At 34.8% G+C, this 21,710-nt stretch overlaps 1 protein-coding gene across 1 annotated transcript in view; it reads left to right on the top strand.

The window, feature by feature from the left end:
• Window positions 1–15,134, top strand: part of KIFAP3 (kinesin associated protein 3) — a 157,780-nt gene extending 142,646 nt beyond the window's left edge. Inside the window, exon 20 of the mRNA XM_029228574.1 lies at window positions 14,673–15,134. Within this exon, the coding sequence (XP_029084407.1) occupies window positions 14,673–14,781 (109 nt within the window). The 3' untranslated portion in view covers window positions 14,782–15,134. The remainder of the gene's footprint in view (window positions 1–14,672) is intronic.
• The last annotated feature ends 6,576 nt before the right edge of the window (window positions 15,135–21,710 follow it).

A 21,710-nucleotide genomic window follows, 5' to 3' on the forward strand; every position in this document is an offset into this window, starting at 1 on the left:
TAGCATAGGCTCCTACCAACAATTTTATAATACAAGCACATAATACTATATATACATTTTTTTTTTTTTTTTTTTGCGGTACGTGGGCCTCTCACTGTTGTGGCCTCTCCCGTTGCAGAGCACAAGCTCCGGACGCGCAGGCTCAGCGGCCATGGCTCACAGGCCTAGCCGCTCTGCGGCATGTGGGATCTTCCCTGACCGGGGCACGAACCCGTGTCCCCTGCATCGGCAGGCGGACTCTCAACCACTGCGCCACCAGGGAAGCCCAAAATATAATTTTTTGAGATGACTTAAAGTATCCTATTTATTATTCTTTATATCACTTTTTAAAAACATCTTTAAAGGTAATAGTATTATCGTGCTTAGAAAAATAATTAAGGAATTAATACTAAGTACAGTGTCAGTTTTTATACATCAATGTTCTTCAACATGTTCCTGCTAACTTTTGTGTTATTCTCACACCTTGATTAAATAAGGGTGTGTGTATGTGTGTCCCAATGAAATAAACATCTTAAACATTTTTGATTTGTCCTTAATCTTTAGAGGACACAAATTAATCATTAGAGAAGAATGCCGTAATGTCTTAAATAGACACTTTTTTTTTTAAGAGCATGCTATTTTGAGTGTTGTCATTTGTTAACTTCTGTTACAAAAGATTCTACCTTTAACATTTTCTTACAGAAGAAAAAATCAGATAATCTAAAGGCAATAGTATTTGTCAATTATATCTCAAAGCCAGAAAAAAAATAAAAATAATTTTAAAAGACACTGTGATGAATTTTCTTAGATTAAAAAGTAAACAGATTTATAGATTCATATTTTTGCATTTTAACCTAAGCAGTGCAACATTTGACAAAGAATCACATTATTATTAAAATACAACCTCCTGAGTTATATAGGCTGTTTAATAAGACACTGTTTTTTGGGGGTTTTTTTGACACTGATCTTTAATGGTCTGGTAATTCACTAGAATTTAGTTACTTCATTATAACAGTAAGCACTTTGGAGGGATTAGTTCAGACAGTAGCTTTTCATAGCTTTGTAATAGAATGTCTCTTTAGAAACACATCAATGCCCTACAAAACATAATTTGAATAATTGTGAGATTTGAAGAGACATTGTATCAAAGAGTTTGATTTAAATGTTGGGTTCTGATGCATCCCATCTCATGAGCAAAGGTTTACGTAGGTAGGTAGGTAGATAGGCAGATAGATATTCCCAAGGAAATAAGTTACAAAACATTTTAGTCCTTGAATGTTTTTTAATGCTGATGTCATAGCTGTTGATGAATTCTCAAAACTTTTAATTGAAAGGGTTTTAGATTTGTTAAAATCATTAGGTTTTCTCATTTTTTAGAAAAGGCAGTAAACCTCCATTGAGGGTTATGGAAATGGAAAGGAAGTCTGGAGTTAAGGGGATTAATTATGACCTATAATCCTGTGGATTTTACCTGTAGGGATTTTAGGCCAATGTGCAGTCTTTCAGCAGTAGCCCAAATCACTTGGTAATCTTGTAAGTACTCAGCGCCTCTGCCAACTAAATATAACTCAGACCTACTTCAGAGAGGCAAATGCGGCATTCTGTAATAGAATCTATTTTCAAATGTGGCCTTGTTTCTGTATTTGAGAAGAAGGGTTAGTATTTTTCTAAACTTTATACTTTTATCATTAAAGTTAATTATTGGTGAGTGTAAAATCTATGTATGGCTATGTTGCTTTTTACATAAAAGCTACACATTTCAGACTAGAGAGGCATGATCAACAAATGGTTTCTTGTGCCTGTAATCAAAGTTAAACATTTTAAATAATTAGTCTTTTGAATAGACTTACAGAGAGGAGCATAATTAATGATTTTCTGAATATCATCTCTTTTGTGGACATAAGTCACCATTCTATCTCAAATAATATACCATACTTTAATATATTTTTAAGCCTATTTTCTTTGTTTATCTTTATCTTAAGTTGATACATCCCACTTTTTCAGAAATTCTTTCCATTTCAGGTTTTTCCAGCCAAAAACAAAGCACCTTCATATTGGCCTGTTAGAAATTAAAAGGCAAAACAATCTTGAAAAGGAATCCAGATTCCTTTTTCAGTGGCTAATTTAGCGCCCCTCAAATGTGAAAGGATGGGAGGAGGCTCCTATGAACATAGTTAGGCAAGTAAATTTTTAAATTGCAACTGTAACTTAAAATGATATAAGAATCCCCACAAAGCTATATTTACATGGGGACTTAAACTTCATGTGGAGATCTCTTTTGAGGTGGCAAATAAGCAGGAATTCTTAAAAGTCTCAAAAAGTTTTTTAAAAAGGTTTCTGGGCTTTAAGGACTTTATAAATATTGGGCTATTATAGTTCAGCTCATTCTCTGTATATACTAAGGGGAAAACAGAAACTATGTCAATATCCTACAGTTGAATTTTGTCTTTTTCTTCTAAAATCTGAGGGAGAGAAGTACTATTTGCCATCAGCAAGTGTGCACCCTAGTCATTTTAAATCAATTTGTAATCTTTCCTTGTCCTGCATACTTGAAGTAACTAATATGGATATACCTATGTGCTAGTTGGAAATACTGCTTAAAACCCTACACTGCCTTTAATTTAAAAAATGTATAGTGCATTCCCGTCTCCCTGAAGAATTCTCCTCATGGTTACCCAGCTCTGCTTATGTGTCCCGTATTGTCAGGTTGGCACCACCCCAAGACAGTGAACATCACATAATGAAGATACCCCACCCTAAACACTTCTGTGACCCTGTGCCCTTTCAAAGAAAAGCCAACACTACAGCATTAAACCTAAGTGCAGGAATGTATGCAGTGTGGGAAGTGATGATTTGTGTGAAATAACTAAAAACCTTACCCTTGATTTACTACTTTCAAAATAAAGTCCCTGAATATAAAATAAGATGAAAAAGCATGTAAAGAGACTTTCCCAGTATTATTCATCCCTGAAGGTGTTGTATCGTTTGCATCTATCTTGACATAGAATCTGAAGGGTTTTGATTGAATAATTTTATTTATACAAGCAGTCCAGTCTCACTATGGTAAAGGAAGATATGATTGGCCATGGCATTATTTTAGTGCAACAACAATTAGTTGCCTATGTGTAGGCATAAATCTCTATGAATTATGTAAGAGCCCTGTAAAGGCAAACAGAAAGCATGTGTAAGAAGCATGCCAAGTATGATAGAGTATCTCTTAACAGTCTAGATTATATGGCAGGAGCCAGAATTTCTTAAGTATTTTCTAGGGAAGCCTCTATCATTTTCATATGTCATAACAATAACACCAAGTACATACTACAAGAGTCTTTGTACTGTTCTTGTAAAAGACCTGGAAATATAATAATCTCAAGGCAGAGAGATGTTAAAAGGGATAGCCATTATTCTTACTTTACCCAAAAAAAAAAAAAGAAAAAGAAATCATGACAAAGAAAGTTACAGATTTAGACGGAGACGAGTTATATCAGTAGAGACATAAATTATATCCAGATATTCTGGTTTTGGGGTCATTGCACCCCACTAACTTTAATAAAATGCAGGAGTTGTTGATAAGTTCATACTTAAGTTAGTGTAGCTGAATTTGTAAACATAATTACTAGTCCTTAAATTAAGGGAGAAAAATGCCCTTGTACATCAGTGATAAAGAAAAAAAAAGTATGTTTCCTTATGTTGCTTTAAAAATAATAATTTTAAAATATGGTAATAGGGTGAAGTCAGAAAAGTAATTGTTAGAATCATATACTTCTGCATTGAAGTCTACACGGGATTTGCTTGGTGTCAATGCAGTGTGTGCAAAAGGTGCTTAGCCCCATTCTGTGAAGAAACTGTTAGAAATACCTTGTTTCATCATCAGAAGACTGCAATCTGGTTGATCAGGATGACTTCAATCAGTTTGTATCTTGACAATCTAAAATTAGCCTTAGACCTAAGTAGAAAATGAATTTACCTTTTTTTGTACAGACCTATAATATAATAAATACATTATCAAGGGCCAAGAGAGTTTATGAAATTTAAGAGTAGAGATTTACTTTAGTAACTGTTCTTCTAGTGCTAAATGCATTGCTGGTGTATTATGTAGTATATGGAGATCCTAAGTGCTCTAGAGGATACTAAATAACTATTAAATATTTATCTGACCTGTATTGATTACTGAAATTACTGAAGGCTGAAAGTATCTATATAACACTGCCCAACATAGATGTTTTAATTATGCTAAGTGAAATAAGTCAGACACAGAAAGCAAATACTATATGATATCACATATGTGGAATCTAAAAAATACAGCAAATTAGTGAATAAAACAAAAAAGCAGACTCACAGATATAGACAACAAACTAGTGGTTACCAGTGAGGAGAGGGAAAGGGGAGTGACAAGATAGGGGTAAAGGGGGGAAAAGGTGTTTTTATTGGATTATATGAAATCGTGTGTAAAACTTGAAAATTGTAAAGCACTATAGAATTTAAAGAATCATTCAATTTAAATTTTTTATTAAAAAAAAAAGTATCATAATAATACAAGGAAATGCCTGTTGTATATTTGATATTATAAACTTATTTTAGAATCGAACTTTCAAACTTTGATGCTTAGCTACTTAAAAACATGCACTTTTAATTTGTTTAAATATAGTTTCTATTATCCATACTTGTGCTCTCAATTTTAGAAAAATATTACTTAGTCTGATTTAGCTACATTAAAGGTCCTTATCAATCACCACTTGATTTTTATCAGCCAAAGGTAATTTGCAGGCTATTTAGCCTAAAAATTATTGAGACAAATAAATGAATAAGTAGACTAGGGCATAAATTGGAAACTTTACATTAAGCTTATATGTGATAAGATTTTTGAGATTTTTTTTACAACTAACATTTATATACCTCTTATGAAAGGTAGTAAAAGAAAAAGTTTCAAAGCGATATAAAAATATTCCAAACCGTATTATTTATTTAAGGACGTCAGACAAGGTTTTAACAGAAGCTTAACATTAATTTTTAATTTACAAGAGACTGATATGTCAGTAGGGGTAGCATGCATGTTAGATAGTGGTATTACCTCTTTGATTATATCCATATGTCAGATTTCTGTCTGCTTTATAAAGAATGATGGGGAGTTGATATAGCCCATTATGTATAGTACTTGTGATAATTTTAGGTTCTATTCCATCTCTTGAACTTGTTCATTTTGATAGTGCATTATCATTCTAAGATTCTGGTTGGTGTTTAAATTTCAGTAACTGAAGGTCATTATTCATATTTTAACTGGACTAAAAAGTTTTTAATGCTAGCATTAACTTTTGAATTATGCTCGAGCTCTTAGACTTTACAGCATGTTTAGTTTCTTTTCATTTCTTATTCGTATTTTTCAGTATTTAATAGTCTCCTGCTCCCACCTCCAACAAGAACTCTCCTCTCTGTTAAACATCAGAAACATTTTCCTCTTTGGCATGTGCTTTTAGTTCCCCAAGCAGTATAAGCAAATTGGAAAGTTCAGCTGTCATTCTTGGAAGGTCATAGATCACACTAGCAGCCTGAGTAATCCAAGAGGTTTTAAGTATCATAGCATTTAGTTTAAAGTGAAATTTGCTCTGACAGAGCTGGCAGACCAATAGGAAAAAGAAATATTTGTGCTTGGAGAAGTGCATATGTAGAGACCAAGAGTCTAACTGATGGCTGGAAGTGATTTCAGTCTAAAAAAACAAATCATTAAGAGAGTGCATAGGGGTAAAATACACAGTTCATATTTTAAAGAGTCTCAAAATGAACCAGCAACTAAGGTTAGCATTACATAGTAATTAGCTGTGGTGTTCAGACTTTAACTCACTCAGTACCAGGCAGTATGGTTAAACTATCACTGTGAAAACATCGCTACTTAACTCTCTACTTTAAACCTACAGCAGTAATTTTTGTACCTTAAAAAACCAAAGTATTATGACAGGTTATATAAATGTTGAACCAGTAACAGACAAACAATTATTTAAAAGAGGTGCTAATGACTAAGTTTATTGACCTAGGGGTTAGTTAAGCAGCTCAGCAAGTTCCCTTAACATTTGGTGGTGTGAACTGAGGCAATCCTTGATATTATAGAACTGCTAATTTCAAGAAGTCCTTGTACTTAATTGAAGAAATGCAAGTTAAAGATGACAAGATGGTATACTTTCATTAAAAGATTGCTATAAAAATTTTGAGACCATTGTAAGTTTCAGTAAATATTCACTTCAGCATCATCACATCTGATGGCTTCTATTAGGCACCTATTAGAGTATTATTTCTGTTAATTGCTACAAATAAGGGAAAAAAATCTTCTAATGGCTCCAGTTATTTCTTTCAAGTCATTGTTCTGTTCAAGAAAGCCAATTTTGAGTCACAGGAATACAAGGTTTATAAATTCTTTCCTTAGATGTGCAAAGCAGATTAATAAGAGTAGAATAGAAGGAACTCCAGCAAGATGGTAGACTGACCTGACTTGGAAGGGCCCCCTCCTGTATAGATATAGAAAAGGTGGACAAAATATAACCCCAAGTGACACACAAACACAAAAGAACCACCACAAGAATATTGAACTAGGTATAGGTTATATGGTATAGGAAGATAGAGCTGAATTCCCTATATAGAGCCTGGAACTTCAAAGGGCTGCCTTTTTCTCATCAGTTGAAAAGAGGACTAGATGATTTTAATTCACCAGCCCAGAGAAGTGGCTAAAACTTGTCTTCTGCCCTAAGACCCTAGAAGGGGAGGATAGTCACCCATGAGGAATAGGAATCATACGCTTGCTTCATGAACACGCATGGGGTCAGAATTTATACTATACATTTAATTCAGGAAACCCCAAGTCAAGAAATTATCATTAAAATGGCTTCAGGACAGTGAAATTCCAGGACCTTGATATATTATAAACAAATACAGAACCTCTCTGTAGAAGTATCTCGAAGCTCAAGGGCCAGCAGACAGGCAAAAAAGAAAAAAATGACTAAGCTCTTGAAGAAAGGGACCGTCATGAAGAAGAATTGTCAGAGGCAACAGTAAAAGAGTAAGGATGCCCAAGAACTAGAGTTAATAGAAGAATCTCAGTGAGACTATAAATTTAAAAATAATAATAAAAAGGGATAGAAGACTTAATCCAAAGATGATATAATATGAAAAAGTACCAACTGTAACATCTCCACATAAAAAAATATAATCATTAAAATAGGCTCTGGAGATGGGTTAAATAACAGATTAAGATGTATAATAAGTGTAAATTGAATGGTATTAGAAGAGCGTCAGTGAAATGGAATTTCTTTCCATTTGGAATAAATCAGTGACTATTTTACACATGCTTCCTCCATCATTAGTACAAATTAGTTTTTATCTGAAGCATCTCAGTATAGTAACTAAATTGAAAGGATTTGTCCCCAAGATGGTATTTTCCCCTTAGAACTGACAGATGTCTTTTTCAAAAAAATTTTTTTAATAAGTTCCAGATGAGTACATTAAATACAACCTCCCACTACTCCTATCATTTATAATTTTGAAGAAAATATTACTTAGTTTGATTTCACTAAAAATATGATTCTTTAAAATTGATAACCGTGCATATAAAAGATTAAGAGTAAAAGAAAACTAAATGGAAAATGACAGCTAAACTTGATACCTATTGGTGAAACTCATTAAAAGACTGCTTCACTCTGCTCATTTTCTCTATAATACAAAGGCTCAAGTCAAAAGCAATCAGTAACACTTTTGAGCAACCTAAAATATATATTATTACATTTAAATTTATAGAAACAAGATGCTATTGACAGGTTCAATGAAAAGTTTAGAAGTTTTCCTATAATAGCAGTACTTTAACATGCAAGTTCATTACATTTTTCAGTGTCCAAGACAATCAGCATCTTCTCTCATTTTTATAGGCCCCCACATTCACAAAACTTTTTTGCATATGAATGATAGTGATTCCTATTTAACTCTAAATTGTTTCACATATATAAAGACATCGATTATATGAAAAAGCAATGGAAACCACATTCTATCAATGTTAAATATGCTGAGAAGTTTAAATTTGGTAAAGCTTCCTTTAAAACTTTGTAAAAGTACGATACTCGGTGATAAAACAAGCTCTCCATCTAGCGGTGGATCTCTAAATTGCAAACATTTAGATCTTGATTTAGTAATACGTCACTATACAAATGTTAGGTATAATTTTATAGGTATTATGTCAGTCAATCCAGACTTCTCTTATTGCTCTATATGAATTTCAAGAAAAAATGCTCTCTTCTGCCAGAATAGCCCATCTCTTCCTGTTCAGTACAGGGACAAACTACTTCTACAGTTTGATTTCATCTACATGGAATACTACAGCCTCTTATTTATTTGATGAAACATATCCCCATATTAAAGGGGCAAAAATTGTTTCATTCCAGTTAACTATAACCTCAAATTTTTGGCCAGTTTTGAAGTTCTTTCTCTTCATTCTCAGTTCCCAAATAGTAAATGTATAACTTAAAACTCCATTTCAAAAGAGAAAAGATACCATTTTTTGTCATGAAATGTAGCATATTTGATCATTGTTAGTTCTGCCAGTGCCTCTACAGACTCGCATTACTTCACATATGGACAGCCATAATATTCTTAAATGTTCCCCATGCTTTTGCCTCTCAACCCCTTGTTCCCCAATTATCTTTTTGAAACACAGAAGTAAGTTGTTCTTGGTCCCCTTCTTAAAAACATTGACAGCTCTCCAAAAGTGTGTGGTTCTTAGTATGGCATATGAAGAGCTTTTAAAATCTAGTCCTAACCTCCCTTTCTAGCTTTATCTTCTGCTACTGCTTACATTGCAAACCTAAGACTTTGACCATAACAAATAATTTGCTCTTCTTCAGCCCTTTCTCTTGCTCAGGCTGCCACACCATCAGGAATTCTCTCTCTCTCGCCACTTGTGAAATCCTACTTGTCCTTTAAGATTCATTCATTCATGCAATCAAACACTTTTTGAAATCCCACGCCATGTCAGATACAATACTAGATGCTAGTGATATAGCAATGAATGAGATAGTCCTTACCATTCATGGTGCTTAAAATCTAATAGGAAATGAAGACAAAAAATAAAATATAATGTCAGGAAGTGACAGATACATTAAAATCAAAGTATTTTCTATAAAGGCTTTCTAGTTCTTGAGATTCTTCTGTAACAATTTGTACATATCTCTAATATACTCTCACATTATGTTATTTGGTCCTGTTCTACTCTGTAGTAATTTATATATGTACTAGGGTAACACAACACATTATTATCAGAATTTTGCTCCATATTAGTTGCCTCCAATCCATGGTCAGGGACCATGTCTTGTTTATTGTCTCCTTCCAAGCAACACATCTTCTTTTTGACATTGACTTCTAACACTATACTTAACACATTATAGAAAGTCATGTACTTTCTATACATGGGTGAATGGATGTACAAAAGATCACTATTACGTAGACCTAAATTTCCCATGACAAATCATACTTAAGCTGAAATTACTCTGATGATAAATTTATAACCTAGTTGGAAAGGAAGATAAACATACTGATTTTGGTTTTATGATCAGTATATTGGAGTAATTAATAAAAAGAATGAACTGTTCTAGGAGACTGTTACTAAATTATTTCATGCAGTGTTATAATGTCCTGGAGCTGTATCCTCCAAAAAATGTTAAGTCCTTTCACTTAACGATCCCAAAAGAATTCCAGCCTTCAGTATTATCTTATGGATCACAAAGATAGGTAGTTAATAAGTGTCATTGTTCCCTACTTGTAAGTATATTGTCATAAAGGATTTTGTCGTAGGGAGAATAGAATCCCCAAAGAAAGACCCAAGCTAAAAAGATGAAATTCAACATGGTAGTTGTAAGTTATAAATTTCATGTGTGTCTGTATGTATATACACACACAACTATACACACACATATACAGTCAATGTTTGTGAAAATGACTCCTTAGAAATTTTGTTCAGGATCAACACAGTTTTGGCCTACATTAGCAGAGAGTCAGAAATGGGATCTCGTTTTTATCTTCTGTACTGGTTTCAGACCATATCATAAGTACCACATTGTTTTCAACTTCTTTATTTTAAGGTTAATACTGAAAAAATTGAAATACTTTAGAAAACAAATGATTTTAGAGACCATGTCATGAGGATTGATTAAATGAGATTTGTGAAATAGTCATATTAAGGAATAATTAGACTTCTTGTATGGTTTGAGAAGGTAATTCTAGGACTCATAGAACCAGATTTCAGATGGGTGTTAATGAAGAACTTTCTCATAGTTTGGTAAGTCTGTAGAAGGAACGAACTGCCTTGACAATGCAGAGTTATGGAGGTGTTATGACAAGAGCTGTATAGACCCTGTCAAGGATGTTGTGAATGAAAGGGTACACTAGAGTATTTCTAAAAATGTTTCCAAGTCAAAGATTCTATGAGCCTATGAAAAGAGAACTTGGCTTGAATGTATCCTTTTTTTTTTTTTCCTGTGTTATTCACTAATATATTCATTATGTGCTTTGCATTCATTTTACTGACCTGGAAATTTCAAAGAAGAAAAAGACTTGTATTGCTTTTATCTAACTTTAATAAAATAATGATAATACTTTTCACTTATGCAGCACTTTTCACCCAAGGATTTCAAAGGGCTTTACAAATATGCACTAATTAAGCCTCACAAACAGCCAGAGGTAGGTGATTTTCTTTCCTTTCTACAGGAAGTAACGTTACTTCCTTTCTACAGGAATGTCAATTCTGACACAGAAGTTTAATCAGAGCCTCGGAGTGCCTAGGATTCCTTACTGGCTGCCATTCCCTTTGTAATATGCTGCATGTGAAGCGTCACTTGTCATGTCTGGATTTCTTTTTTTCACCCTTCTCTGAATCATCTCAAGTTTAGAATTCTAATGAATGATGTTGAAAATTTGTTTGAAGCCTTGTAAATATTACAGAAAATTTAGTCTTCTGCTTGCTGAATGCTAATTGGATTTCTAAATGTTTGTTTAAAAATAAAACCTAGGTGTGGTTTTATATTTGTTGTTGAATTTTAAATATATATTTTTTACTTATAAAGAATTTGTCATTTTTTCTAGGTACCCCAAAATCATTGTTCTTAGGACATAAAACTTAATGGCAGATGGATTTGGGGGCCTTACCTTTCCTAGTTGTCTTTTCACAACAAACAGTAACCATTTTCTTTAGACTAGAATTATATATTTTCAAGAAGCAGTATTGCATTTTGGTATTTTTCTAATTTAAAGGTCCAAAATATATCTAGACATTGAGGATAAAGGTTAAATGACGCTACATAATTAGTCTTGTAAAGAAAAAGTGGTCTAGTAGTGGCATATTCTACTCGAAAGGGACACACAGCTTTTTTATATAGTTTAGGAGTACCAGGAAGAGAATATGTACGTATGGAGACACACATGCAGTGTTGGATTAAATTCCAATATAAATAGCCAATTATACAAACTCTTCTCTGAAGCAGGATGGTCACACAGGGCACGAGGAGGTACAGCATATCACAACTTAGTTTCTGTTGGTTCTGAGGGTCCCTGTTGAGGGCATGCAAGTGGCTTTAATACTGTAAAGTATTAAGTCAAGTCTTAGTGGATCAGGAAAGGACAATTTTTGCTGTGATACTTCCTTTTATATTCACGTTTCTGTCCCCTTCCAGAAGAATTTATATAATCCATCTGCTTCTGTTGGGAAAACTTACATTAGGCTCTCCTGGTTTGAACCAGATTCAGCATTAACAAGGCTACATCCTTATACCAAGGGAGAAAGTAGAGTAAGAGTTCACATGTCCCAGAAGAATATCTATCTCCAGGTTTTAACATCCTGAAAAGTCCAATTTCCTCACTATATTAGAACCAAATGAGAGACTAAAGAATCAAACTATTCTGTATCAGAGTGAATTTTATTTAAAAGATATTAATTGTAGGGATATGGTTGATCTTTCATGATACAAAAAGATATAGAACTTAGAGTACCACCAGAGTACCCACACTGGTCATAATGTTTCACATATTCTTTAAACAGCGATTTGATCTATGATACATGATGGATAATTCCAGAAAAGCTCATTTTAAGAGTTGGTCTCAAATTCTCCTATTTGAAAAATTTCCCCATATGATATTTATGGAAGTTCACAAAAATTTGGTTTTTACATTGTAATACAGAAGTCTCTGGGTTAACTATTGAGTGCATAAATAGAAGTTTATTGCAGTAAACCTGCAGGCTCAGAAAACTCAAACTCAACAGTGTTCAAGATATGGTCTTACTTTCACTGACTTGGGGATGCATATTCTTACCAAAAATTGTGACTAACATATTTTTTAAAAATCCATTTGTCAATTTACAATGAAAGTATAACCAGCAGGCAGATCAGATATGTCTTAAGTTTATTCTTTACCCTGTTGGCAAACCATATGAGAAAACAGTAATCAGAAATTTGTTTATTGGTCATAGAAATTAAAAAGTTTTGCAGTTTGAATGTGTGATAACTTTAGACTCAGAACCTTTGTTAATGCCCCTTCCTCAATGAGGACAAACCTGCCAAAAAGGTCATATATTCCTGATGGTGTTATAGGTCACCCCAAGGGATTGCTTGGGTTGGTTCCACTACAGCATTGCCTCTGAGGAGCTCCTTGTTCTGTGCCAACATGGCTGACAGACACCCTTCTCAGTACCGTCATCTTCTTTTAGATAGAATTACAGTCATATTGTTACTCTGTGAGATGTTCTGTTTTGAAGGTACTTTCGCATATTTCTTCACTGATCAACCATATGCCTCTTGTTTCCAAGTTCTTAAAAGAGATCTCACCACAGCCCCTAGATTAATAAAGACAAAATTAACTTGAGTTTTACCGAAGTCTGCTGCTATTCAGCCTCAGAAGAGATGCTAAAACATGTAAAGAGTGGCTGAAGGCAGGTAATAAGTAGAAAGCTGAAAAAGGAAGGAGCTGAAATCCGCAAGCTATACAGTCATCCTTTATATAACTGAGAGTTGTTTAGATACATGAGTATTTGATAGCCTTAGTGCTTCAACAGAAAATTTTTCAATGGCCAACTTTTCCTCTAATTTTAAACTGATACAGGTGTGTCTTAGTCGTGGGCTCCATTAATTTCTAAAACATCTTTAAAGCTACCTCTAGAGTAATATTTCCCTTCATCAGAAAATTTAATCTTTCTTTCCATGGGACCAAAGTAGGAAAGGCATACTTGTATTTTGCCATTTCAAAATAAAATTCAGACTTAAAACTTTCAAACAACTTTCAGAAATTACAGACACAGTTTTTGATATAGAAGGAACCCAAAAGTTTGATTTGTCCAGGATCGTTCACTACAAATGCTAACCTAAACCTTATATTTCAGAAATTCCATTCCCCTAAGAGGTAGATTCACATGAATTATATGCCCTTTACTTTTAGTATTTAATCCAATTCCAACACACACACACACACACACACACACACACACACGCACACAAATTATTTAAAACCTTAACATTTTAATCGTTACTTCTAAAGCGTTTTAACTTAATCTCACTTTGAGTTGTGAGAAGAAATCAGTGCCTGTATGAATATATTTTTTAATCATATTGAGATTTTGCTGATAAAGGGAAAAGTATTTTTCCATCTAGCATTATCTGGAATAATCTTAAATCATTTAAATATATTTATTTTTTCAAAGCTTACATTTCTGGATTATAAATAATTTCTTTTGATTGGAAATAAGCTCACTAGCATTCACTGCATGCGCTATGCACGAGCATGTTATAGCTGCCATATTTGCCTGGCAAAATAATATCCTGTCATTTCGCTAAGTGTTTAATAATTCTCTGACTCTTTAAAAGTACTTTTTCTTCTAAATGTATTAATAGATGAAAGAAGAATTTTTAAAGTAATATCAGTTTATCCATGTTTCAATCCACCTTTTTAACTCTGAAGGTTATCTTTGGGCTTCTATTATTTCCATAGAATAAATTTATCATTTATAAATTTATAATTATAAATTTGTAATCCAAAATTTATAATTTGCTTGCTGTAACTCAAAACATGTACTATTTAGTAATTTTTTTGCATTGAGGAGTCAGAAGAAGAATTTGCATATCAAATCTGGCTAACTTTCAAATTTTGTAAAATTCTTTGTCTTCTTTTAGTCATAGGCTTATGGTATGATTTGGCTCCAAGTGAGAGTTTACTGCTAAAACTCAATTGCATGTCCTTACTAATAGTGGATTAGTCCTATGAAATAGAGATCTTATTATAAATAACAAAACTCACTTTACTACAGTTTTAATTTTATCATTCCCTAGCAGTGTATTACTGATAGTTACTAACATGTAAAATATTTTCACATTCTGGCATAAACGCCATGTATGAATGTAATTCATTAAAACGTTTCTGATCTCTCTTTCTCTTTGTCTTGAATGGTACCTGATGACAGAGGTTTTCAACATTTTTAACAGAAGTTATTAGAATTAAATATTTATTAAACACATTTTTATGACTACAGTAATTTAAAGAAGAAAAAAAGTTAATGATAGCCAGCCACATAAGTCACTTTTGTTGCTAGGAAGAGAATTTTGGAGATATAAAGTTCCAGGCCTCTTCTTTGACCTGCATTGGAATGAAAAATATAATAGATTATTCCTTTTTTCTCTTTTTAGCCTTGGATTGGATGGCTTTGGCCAATCGGTTGGCATTCTTGGACGCCCTGCCACAGCTTATGGATTCCGCCCTGATGAACCTTACTACTATGGCTATGGCTCTCGATAAAGTCATCCCTCTCCATTTGTGCTCTCAGCTTAGAAGAGATCTGTGTGGGTTGGGTTAACTTTGAATCTTGGCCTAATAATGCATGTTGATACTATTGCGGGTCTGTGTTTCTTTTTACTTTTCCATACTGTTAGCTGCAGGTTAACTTCGACCCCTTCCGTCAAGCAACAGGTGATGCTTGACACTGTTCACTCATCAAACCACATCCTGATGCTGAATAATATTTACCATGAGACTCAGAAGTGAATGCTGAAAAGCAACTAGACTGTAAAACAAACACTACATTATGTACATTAATTGACTAATTTAATTTCTATTAAAAAGAAGCATAAAGTACAAATGAATTAGCAAAAGTCATGTGTTTCTATTTAATGTGTTTTATTAGGAGTTACATGCTTATGTAGAGTGCATATAATTTTTTTTTCCTGTCCTTTTTTTCCCCTTATAAACTCTTAAGTATTTCACGTGATATGTGCTACCTTTAAAATTTATAAAAAGAGTGTCACCTTTTTTATTTCATGCCATGTGCCTGAAAGGTTGCTTCCCAAAGTTATTAACTATGATTTTTTGATTAACAGTGGAACATATGCCATAATTATGTTATATGTGAGTAGAGTTTCTTCAGCAATTAATTCAAATTAATTTTGTCTTTCTGATTTTAATACAGAAAACCTAGGACATCTATTAGTATACATGAAACTAGATTGGCATTGGGTTTTTAAATTTTATTATTCATGAAGTCTAAAATATGGAAAAGCTAATTATGTCTCACTGAAGAAAACTAAGGAACAAAATATTTTGCTCACTTAGATACCCGTTTCCCATTTGGTCACTTGTTTTTACAAGATTTAGGTAGTAAGAAATGGAAAGACATAATAATGAGTTGTGAAAATAACTCATGCATGTTATAGTATGGAAATATTTACTTGAAAAACAGAGCAAATTAAATAATTACAATCTACAGATATTTCCTTGAGCACCTGCTGTGGAAGAAATTATATGAGGCTTTGAAGTAAATACATAGATCAAAGACAAGAATTTAAAATCTCATTGGTCTACTATACTAGTTATTGGGCTTCATTTATATTTTAAGCATAGAATAGTAGAGCTGGAAAGGACCTTTGAAATAATTCAGTCCATCTATTTATTTGGGAAACCAATCACATAGAGATTTAAAATATAGTCAACAGATATTAACTACCTGCTGTGTATAAGGAAGTATATCGTGCTCCTTAGGGAATAAGTGAATCTAAGATATGATCTGTGTCTTTGAACTCACAACCCAATTGATCTTTCTGAAAACATGTATTTATTTGTCTTGGTTTCTATTTTAACTATAGAATATTAAAGCTGGAAAGGGCCTTAGAAACAACCCTATCAAACTCTTTCAGTTGGAAAAACCATGCCAGGAGAAATTAAATGACTTCCCCAAGCTTATGTATTTAGTCTGTGACATAACCTGTCTTCAAGCTTCCAATCTAGTAACCTCAATTAGTAAGTATCGTGCCTTATTACTTGTCATATGTACAAAGTATAAATACAAATAAGAAATGACATTATTAGAAAGATAAAGCAAACATTCTATAACTTAACTTCCCTCATACCATTATAAACTGATTTAGGAAGAACATCCACAACAATTCATAACATTTCCAGGGCTGGTCTCCAGGGTTTACATGCACATACGCATTCTCCCTGTATATTTTTTTCATTATTTTAGGACTTCACAGAATTAGAAATTGTGATCTTTCCACTCAAGCATGGACTGATTTACCTTTGCATTATTTATGAAGGAAAATTTTACTAAAGGAATAAGGAAGAATATCTAAAATTCTTACATACTTCAGAGAACAAAAGGTTTTGGCCTTGGGCACTTTTAGAAATACTATTTATATGTAAGTCAGATATCCTGGACTTACCAGATTTTGTCTACAAATTAAAGTCATGTTTACTTTAAGAACTAAATTGCCATGGCCTCAAGCCATAGTTTATAGCTGGAAATTATTTCTTCTCGAGTTTTCTGCCCTTTCTGAGAGTTCCCTAAGGCGCTTTCTCACATGGGGCCAAGAATAGGTTCCTCATGTTCTGTTTCCTCCCCTTGTCCCTACACTGCTTCGTCTAGGTTGTTCATCTTCATGAGATCACAGCTGCCCTCTTCTTGGGAGAGCCACCACTACATTCACTCAGGACTTGGGGAAGAGAACACTGCTCCACCCTTTCCTAGCCCCTTCCATATGTGTGACACACCTATTGCTTAATTCTGCACAGCACAATAGAACTGAAGCCATATATCCTGTCACGACTTTACAGAAACCTCAGAAATGGTAGATGAGGTACATCACACAAAATAACTTGCTACTATTACTAGTTGTAGCTACGATCAGAGCTTACAGTCACTAGGCTCTCACTTGGTGTTATGTTGCAGGGCTTACTCCGTGCCACCAGAAATATGCCAAGAATCTTTAGGACTCAAAGACTAAGCCAAATTGTCAGAAGGTCTCAGAGAAAAGAGAATGCTTTTTCTTCAACCCAATTGAAGGCCTATTCAGAGTCTTTGTTTCTTGTTACAAGATTTTTTATTAGCTGCCTGATCTTCAGGATTTTAAAGACCTTGCATATTTTAAGTCATGAAACAGAGAAAAAGAGAGAAATATAAATTGATCTTCCTACTTTTTGCTAAGTGGTACCTCGAGGGTTTTTTCCAAATCTAGCCAATTTGTCCTGGTTATTGGCAAATCTTCCCAAATTCTATCATTGAGGATACATCAACGTTTTCAGTGAGGTGAGTTTGTCCTTTTGTGTCTTTGTTGCTAGTTTAATGAGAATTTGGAAAATATGGTGTCTCCTCAGATATCTAAAATCCCACATACACATTCTAGCCAGGTACCTGACAGTCTACTAGATTGAAGGGATAACATTAAGCTTCAATATATGATCTCTATGGAGTATAGCAGAACCTCCCAACTATTTGGGATAAAGACTTGCATGAAATAGAGAGGCATTAAAGAATAGAATTAATAACACTGAGAAAAATCAGTGATAAAGAAAAATTTGATAAGCTCTCTGAGAAGGCAGAAGAAAATAACATAGATTAAATAATATATAAAAAATAATATAGAAGATAAAAATCAGAGCACCAATATTTGGCTGGTTGGTTTTCCAAGAAAAGAGTTTTTGTTTTTTTAAGGTACAGGAATAACAGCCAAAGATAATAGAAGAAAATATTACTGAGCTAAAAAGGATGTTTATCCCTGCAATATGTGAACCATTTTTTAAAATGGATACCGACATCTATTTTGACATAGAGAAGTTCTTGATAAAAATGAATTAAAATTTCCATGAGAATCCTGAAAAGAAAGACAAAATACCTTCAGAAAATCTTAAAAGCAGGCAGAGGTTAAAAAAAAATAGACACGTAGAGTGGAACAAAGATGAAGATGGCAGCAAATTTCTCATCAGAAACAATGTAAACAGGGAGACAGTGGAGCACTATCTTTAACAGTAATGAGAGGAAAAATTGTCAACCTAGAATTCTATACCCAGTGAAAATGCTTTCCAAGAATGAAGGTGAAAAAAGACATGTTCAGGCATACAAAAGCTGAAGGAGGTTATCACCAGCAGAGCCACACTACAAACGTTAAAGGAATTCTTTCAGGCAGAAGAAAAAATGATACCAGATGAAATATGGATCTCCACAAAAAAACTAAGAGCACTGAAAAAGGTAGCTAAGGGGCAAATATTTCCTATCTTCCTGGTGTTGGACTTAGAAGCTCCTACCATAAATCACTTATGGCATGGGGTGTGGGGGAGGAGGTAGGTAAAGGAAGGGAAAGGAGGAAGAAAGGAACAGAGGAGGAAACAACAGGAGGAGGAGGTAAAAGAGAAGAATGTCTGCTTAGTATTAGTATTAGGCTAGTGAAAGTCTATGTGACTGACTTTGGCTCTCCAGAAGAATCTTAATTTTCCTATCAGGTATTTTCTCAGGAAAATTAATTTCTTCTCACAAAGAGCAAATAATCACATCAGACTACAGAGTCCTGTCCCAGCTCGTGTTTGAGATGATTCTCTTTCTCACCCATTAGTAGGAGTAAAATGATGCTTGCTCAAACTCCATCGAATAATTTCGCTAGTTCAGTGGATCTCAAACATTAGCTTACATGAGAATCAAGTGGAGGGCTTCCCAGACCACATTTCTGGGCCATATCCCAGTATTTCTGATTCAGTAGGTCTGGGATGGGGCCCCCAATTTTGCATTTCTAGTAAGTCCCCTAGGTGATGCTGCTGCTTCTGATCCAAGGACCACACTTTTGAGAACCATTGCATTAGTTCATAGGGTGGGTACTATTTTTTATACCAGTATGCATTCAATAGAATCACCTGAGGAGTTTTTAAAAAATTCAGGTACCCAAACTCCAGCTCAAACCAATTAAGTAATAATCTCTGGGACAGGAGCCCAAGAATCATGGTTTAAAAGTTCCTCTGGGTGATTTTAATGTACAGCTAGCCTTGATAATCACTGATTTACAGGAAACCAGTAAATATGCAGGGACTCCCACATGGAGCATGTTTTAAATGGCTGTGTGCACGTCCATCCACCTAAGTTATAGGTTGTGGATGAGTAGGGATGTTGTGAGCATGAAATTCCTCTGCTGGCAGATAACTATATCTGTAACACTTATTGCAGCACATGTGGCAGATGCTGATGTTTTGATGCTCCTACAGTTATTATATGTAATTCAGGCACCAAGACACAGGGATTCTGCTTCCACATAAAGCAGCCACAGCAAAAAGCACCAGCCTGAAAACCTACAAACACACAATGCAGTACACACAAAACCAGCTGCCCTAATGGTCATCACAAATGGGGGTTGAGTTGCACAACTGGTCATAAATATTGTCATTGTCCCTGAATACAAGTGTAGGGCAGTAAGTCAATCCTGCTTCTTGCTACCTACATCAGAAGTCCTTAGAATCCATCTACCACGTTCCCTCGGAAATAGTACCCTAAGAACACAATCCTAGGACCTATTTGTAGTATCTGTCAAGCTGGGACACCAAATTAGAATATATTTGGTTGGCTTTCACTAGTTTAGATCCCAATTTTTACATGTCAGTTACTTATAAGGGTGGTGCCCAACTCTCAGGATGTTGTCTGAACCCACCTTCCTAATACTTCCATGAAAAGAATCAGTGATGGATAGAACTCCTGTTGCCTCAGTTTTCCTTTTTACAGGCTCAGGGTTCAGGTTGAAGCATCTATTTCAAAGAGTTGCTATATTTAGAAACTTCTTCCTCATCAACTGAGTATCTACATATAACACCAGTGCTTGTGATTGTTTTCCTACACCGGTTTTCCTTTAACTACCTAGCCATTTTGTTTTCATCTATTTGACTGTAGGTTAGTCCATTATTTATAGCCCACCAGCCACGTGGCTTCCTGTGCTGTCTGTATTGAGATTGCCTGGAGCTAAGCATATTGTGCCAAATAGCTTAGTCCTTCTACAAGGGAATCATCAGAGGGAAGCAAGAAGCCTAGTGTTTAACCTAATTCCAGGTTATGGTGGCAATGCTATCCTTGACCCACAAGTAGTCTTTGTATTTCCTCTGTTCATCCTGCCAGTGTTGTTTATTTTTAGCAGAGGCTCCCCTCTGATCTCAATTGGCATAGCCATCCCTCAGAATAGGAGAGGACCAGTGTTTGTCTTGCCACCTGCTTGTGAACGTAATAGTTTGGCCCTTTCCTTAAAGCACCATTGTCATTTTAATCAGACCAGGATCTAGGCCATCATTCTGGACTGTTCAGAGTTTTAACTGATCCAAAGTATAATTAGAAGCTTTGCTGCTATGGCTGTAGGCACCAGACCCATGAGGGCTTTCAACTCACATAGGTCCAGCTAGATAGAAAATGGTCGTTTTTCTGAGGATATGAATTTGTTTATGTCCCCTGAAATTCCTTACATCAAAATCCCACTGGTGGCTGCTGCTCTTTTCCTGACCCTACAGGGATCATCCTGAGATCTAAGATCCAAAACCCACAGTGAGTAATACCACTAAAGAAAATTCTGGGACAGATAGAGTCAGCTATTTTTAATTGGTCTTATATCATTCAGAGTTTGATCAGAAAAACAGAACCACTCTGGGTGATATAGCATATGGAATTTATTACAGGAATTAGACTTTATATAACTGTGGGAACCAATAGAGAAGTCTATGAAAAACTGTTTCTTCTTAGTTGTGCAGGGTTTGAAGTTGCTATAGGTCAGCTGAACTAGCAGTTGGGAATGGAATAGAGAACACTCCCGGGGAGCAAATCTAGGCCTTAACTAAGGAACACTCCCTGACCCCAAAGTAAAAGGAATTAGCAAATGCGCCTGGCAGGATTTCAGATTTGCCATGAACCAACAATTCCCATTGCTCCCCTTTTTGAGTAGGAGTGTCCTTTGTGGTTATCCTGTCCCTGTCTCACCACTGCATATTGGGTGGGAGTAGAGGGGTGATGTGGCAGATAACTTATTTCAGTTCATAAGTCTCTGAATCAAGAGAAGCTGTAATAGAGGAGAACCTGAAAATCACACCCAAGGAGCCTCATCCTCACCTGAATATGATTTTGATGAGAAGCTCCTGTACTTCAAGCCAGAGCCTAATGCCATAATGGTAGGTGACTTTTGGGGGGAAAATTAAGTATATTCTGTATGTGGACAGAGTATAAATAATGTGGTCATACGGCTATGTGTATTGATTGAAAAAGATGGCCATGGTATTTTTCTGCTCCTCTCAACGTGAGACGGACTCTGTTTCTTCACTTCTTGAATTTGGGCTCACCTTGTATCTTGCTCTGACCAATACAATGTGGCAGAAATGATATGCGAGTTCTAGGGCCTGCACCTCAAGAAGGCTTGCAGCTCCTGCCTTTGCCCTTGTAGAGTGCT

The sequence above is a fragment of the Monodon monoceros genome, unplaced genomic scaffold (assembly GCF_005190385.1).
Source record: "Monodon monoceros isolate NGI ecotype Baffin Bay Population unplaced genomic scaffold, NGI_Narwhal_1 Super_Scaffold_18, whole genome shotgun sequence".
Classification (NCBI taxonomy): domain Eukaryota; kingdom Metazoa; phylum Chordata; class Mammalia; order Artiodactyla; family Monodontidae; genus Monodon; species Monodon monoceros.